Here is a 4,811-nt window from a genome sequence, read left to right as displayed (position 1 = left end):
GTTTGACGATTCTACCAGGTTGGTTTAACCTCTCGATTAGATACCGTGTTTCGCCGTACGGATCTTCCTTAGGATCGCGTGTGTATCAGTTCGCTTCCCAGCGCAGAGTGCTGATCGACGGGCTCGTATCGACCTCCTTCGATCAGCACCCGGTGGGGATCGATGCGCACGCAATCTCAATAGATAGTGGGGCATTCCCACTCCGATTCTATTACGTAGATCGCGAGCTCCGTCGATTCCCGTTATGCGATATATCGCTACTGTGCACTAACCCGAGCTGTCTCGGTGTGTGTGACTCTCCGGAGCTCGTTTATGTATTCGGAACAGTTACAATGTATATAATAAAAAATTGAGATATTGAAGTGGAAAACATTTATTTTCTTCTTTGTAAATGCTTCCCGAATTGATATTTTTTAACTTTTTTATTTTATTTAGAGGTTACAAAGTGAAATTATAAAATAATTGAAAATAAAAAGTAAAACCGCCGCATTGGGATTCGAACAGGATTTCTTGACTGTTCACGCGCTTAGGTTGCGGGGCATCGCGTCGAGAACGTGAATTTTCGCCGCAGTCGTATTCGAACAGGATTTCCAAGGCAAGCAGTGATGCCAGAATCGTGGGTCGCTTTCCCCCACTCTTTTCTAAATATAGCTCACCGTCTCTCGAACGGCCTGCGCACATGGACAGGGCTGGGATATACCTGTGTGTGTGTGCCAGCACGGTGGACGTAAAGTGGGGGTAGCCGGGACGTCATAGTGGGAGACGATAGTACGTCGGAGTGGGAGAGTGGTAGGTGTAAACAGTACCACGATTCTGTCAGCACTGCGACGAGCGCCGATCAACGGAGAGTCGCATCGGAACGCTCGAGGAAGGAACCACGTGTTGCTCTCTTTTTCTTTGCCTTTTGTCCTGACGAATTTATGTGAAGTTGAATGTGTGTGCTTTATGTTCCCTATGTGTAGTTCCTACTACACTATAATGGAACAGAAGTGAAAGTTATTACATTTGGCTAGTACAGAAGGGCCCCCGTATGCGCGGGAAGTTTTGGAGTGCCTCCCCTAGATATGGGAGTCCTACGACTATGTCAACGCGTGTCACCAAGATTCTCTGGGTAGGGATATCAGAAGCGTCGGAAGTGGGAACAGTCGAAGCATGCGCACACGCTTCCTTGGCTCTATATCGCCGGGCTTCTTGTGTATATGGAGGGGGGTCATTCCCATCGGCTGAACGAGCAAGCCGGTAGGGGCGATTATCGATTTTGGCTCGCGGGCCACATGTTGGACAGGCCTGCTTTACAACAATTCCTATAAAAAAATCGGGACTTTGTGAACAGCCTGTATAAAGCAATTGATTACCTGAAGAGGAATATTCACGCAGCCTAAGAAGTCGTCCTGCCCTCCAGATCTGGCGCTCTGCGCGATCTGCTTGAAGAACCGTCCGAGGCCCTTCACACCGCGCACCTCGTTCAACTTGCTAACAGCGTCGAATACCGAGGACTCGTCGTCGTGGTCCCTAAAACTATGTCTGTCAGAACAACGGAAATACTTCCGAGCGGAAGATGCATGTATGTACGTGGACGTAGAATAAAAGTTCTCATCGCAGAATAAATGTGCATAAGAGGTGCAGTAAAGTCTTAAACATCTTTTATTGAAATTATTACCCAATTTTGACTTGCAGTAATCAAAGAAATTATTCCGTTCAGTTAATATTTTTATATCTTTGTCCCTCGACATATGAGTTTGTGCAACCATCTCTAGCCACCTTATAACTAGACTGCGGATCGGTATGCAAACCAACCTACATTTTATAATGTAATTTACAAAGACAGAATTCGAAACATGAAGTTTTTTTTCTCTTAAGGACTTTATCGCGTTAAGAATAAAATAAAAAAGATATTAAATCTGATAGAAATTTCATCACCTATTGCATGTCACATACTTCCTTATGTTCTAAATACGCAAAATACGCAGTCTACTTGTGGCTATACGTTCTTTCCAAAAGTTCGTATATAATGAAGTTTCAAACATCAAGTTATAAACAGAACACAAAAATCCGTTTTCACGCCTACGGATAAAGAGAAATATACTGTCAAGAACGACCCAGTTTTGTTTATAACCTCATTTTTGGACAGTACGTCATCCGACGATCATGGTATTTGATATTTAACAAAAATTAACTGTTAAGGCCATAACGATGTACACTGGAATCTCGGTTATCGGAACTGACAAGAAAACAAAACTGGTCGGATAATATAATGTTTCGATGAAAGCACGTTCAGTTAACAAAGTGTTTCGACAATGAGTGTTTCGGTGATTATAATCGAGTTCTATTGTATTTGATTTTTAAAAAAATGTACCCGCCAACTCACCATATGTCCAGATGGAGAATGTCTGTGTTGATGTCGTCGATGTCGCTGGAAATGAAAGGAACGGAAACGTTAAGGCCTTTTTACACGTTCATACAATTTGCATGAATGAACTAAATCATTGTATTCGTGGACAGTTTACACGTTCGAAGAATTCGCGCAAACTCATTTGTGCATTACAGTCTTGCACACTTATACATATATAAAATTTTTTCATGGACTGCATACTTCAGAAGTTATTCAAGGTGAACAAGTTAAGTGGACCACCCTGTATACAGGGTGTTCGACAACTAGTGGGAAAAATTTAAGGCTCCAAATCATGGCAATCCGCGCGCACGGAATGTCAGCGGATCACGGCTCATCAGGGGCGTACAGTCACTTTAAAGACTCAACGACGTGCAGGAAAAGTCGATAGAACAGCTGTTTACTTACCCCGTAGAAGATGTCGATAACTTGTGCCCGCGGTATTTGAGTCGAATCCACCTGTATCGCATTAACTCTAATTACTCGATAAAATTCGCAAGAAATGTAAATATCTTCTTACGAATATTATCGAGTAGGGAGGGTTAATGGCCCCTCTAGTTGTCACGTATCACAATTGTCCTGTCCACGAGTATCCATGAAATTAATCCGCACATGCACGTACACCACAGAAGTCCGCGAAAAGTGTCCACACACACTGAGCGATTGTCCCGTCCGCGAAAAATGTCCATACACACTGCGCGATTGTCCCGACCGCGAAAAATGTTCACACACTGCGCGATTAAGTAGACCTGCGAGCTGTTCCTCCGTTGGGTTTAACACTCTACAGGTTACACAAAATTAACACCCAAAATAATTAATTTATAACAACTATTTATACTAATTCTTAACACGCTATAATGAATAAAACCTACAATATTTAATAAAATCTACAATATTTAATAAAACCTACAATAATTAATAAAATCTACAATACTTAATAAAACCTACAATCATTAATAAAACTTACAATAATTAATTTGCACTATTTATGACGACGACATACGGGACGCTACTAAATAATCACTACGTAATCGCTAAATAAACTAAAACTTAGTTTTCTGAACATGAACTATATTTGCTCGTAGAATGCAAAGGACACCGTTTGGAAAAGACAACTGATATTGTTGAACTGATCCTCCCTCGTTAGGATCGATGTGGCGTAATAGGTCAATCCCCACTCTTTCATGGTCAATACTTTTTCGGAAAGAAGAGCTGCATGGGAAAGTGTCTTGGAGGTCGCGTTTCTTTTCGTATATTCTTAGAGCAACATCTGTATTTTTTTCTCATACACCATTCGGGGCCACTTGGCCTCGATGCCGAGGGTGTGCGAGTCTGGATATTATAAAACTGTCTCTTGTCTTCTGCAGTGCGACCACCCGCGGATTGCCTGCAACGTGTTGCTGCCATCCACGAAGACCTTGCCCATTGTGTTTTCGGCCGTCCCTCTTGACATTAACTTGTAACAAGAACTTCCAACCTCGAATTCCGACTCCATGTTAGAAATGGTTCATATTACACAGAATGTATGTGTTTAACAATTTCCTTTATTTTATTTTATGTAATTTCTTCATGCATCGTAGTGCAGGTGCGGCAAATTTCATCTTAGTTTCATTCTAATATCATTATACATCTTGTATGATCCATGTTAATTGCATATTATTTTCTTCCAGATACAAGAACCTCAACCACTTGGAGTAACATCGACGGGGTAATAAAATGTGCAATGCACATAGTTTTGTAATATCCAGACTCGCACACCCTCGGCATCATGGCCAAGTGGCCCCGGATGGTGTATGAGAAAAAAATACAGATGTTGCTCTAAGAATATACGAAAAGAAACGCGACCTTCAAGACACTTTCCCATGCAGCTCTTCCTTCCTAAAAAGTGTTGACCATGAAAGAGTGGGGATCGACCTATTACGCCACATCGATCCTACCGATGGAGGGATCAGTTCAACAATATCAGTTGTCCTTTCCGAACGGTGTCCTTTGCATTCTACGAGCAAATATAGTTCATGTTCGGAAAACTAAGTTTCAGTTTATTTAGCGATTACGTAGTGATTATTTAGTAGTGTCGCGTATGTCGTCGTTATAAATAGTGCAAATTAATTATTGTAAGTTTTATTAATTATTGTAGGTTTTATTAAGTATTGTAGATTTTATTAATTATTGCAAGTTTTATTAAATATTGTAGATTTTATTCATTATTGCAGGTTTTATTAAATATTATAGGTTTTCTTCATTATTGTAGGTTTTATTAAATATTGTAGGTTTTATTAATTATAGCGTGTTAAAAATTATTATAAAAGTTAGTGTTAAATAGTTTTAAATTAATTATTTTGAGTGTTAGTTTTGTGTAACCTATAGAGTGTTAAACCCAACGGAGGAACAGCTCGCGGGTCTACTTAATCGCGCAGTGTGT

General features: G+C 40.6%; 1 protein-coding gene across 1 annotated transcript in view; it reads right to left on the bottom strand.

Annotated features, from left to right (window-relative positions):
- The window catches only part of LOC107189142 (BAI1-associated protein 3), a gene marked incomplete at its 5' end in the record, with an annotated part of 165,721 nt that overhangs the window by 123,374 nt on the left and 37,536 nt on the right, over positions 1-4,811 (bottom strand). Inside the window, 2 exons of the mRNA XM_015577617.1 lie at positions 1,356-1,512; positions 2,369-2,413. Of these exons, the coding sequence (XP_015433103.1) occupies positions 1,356-1,512; positions 2,369-2,413 (202 nt within the window). The remainder of the gene's footprint in view (positions 1-1,355; positions 1,513-2,368; positions 2,414-4,811) is intronic.

This window comes from Dufourea novaeangliae, unplaced genomic scaffold (genome assembly GCF_001272555.1).
Source record: "Dufourea novaeangliae isolate 0120121106 unplaced genomic scaffold, ASM127255v1 scaffold150, whole genome shotgun sequence".
Lineage (NCBI taxonomy): Eukaryota > Metazoa > Arthropoda > Insecta > Hymenoptera > Halictidae > Dufourea > Dufourea novaeangliae.
This window is presented reverse-complemented; position numbering and strand designations above follow the sequence as displayed.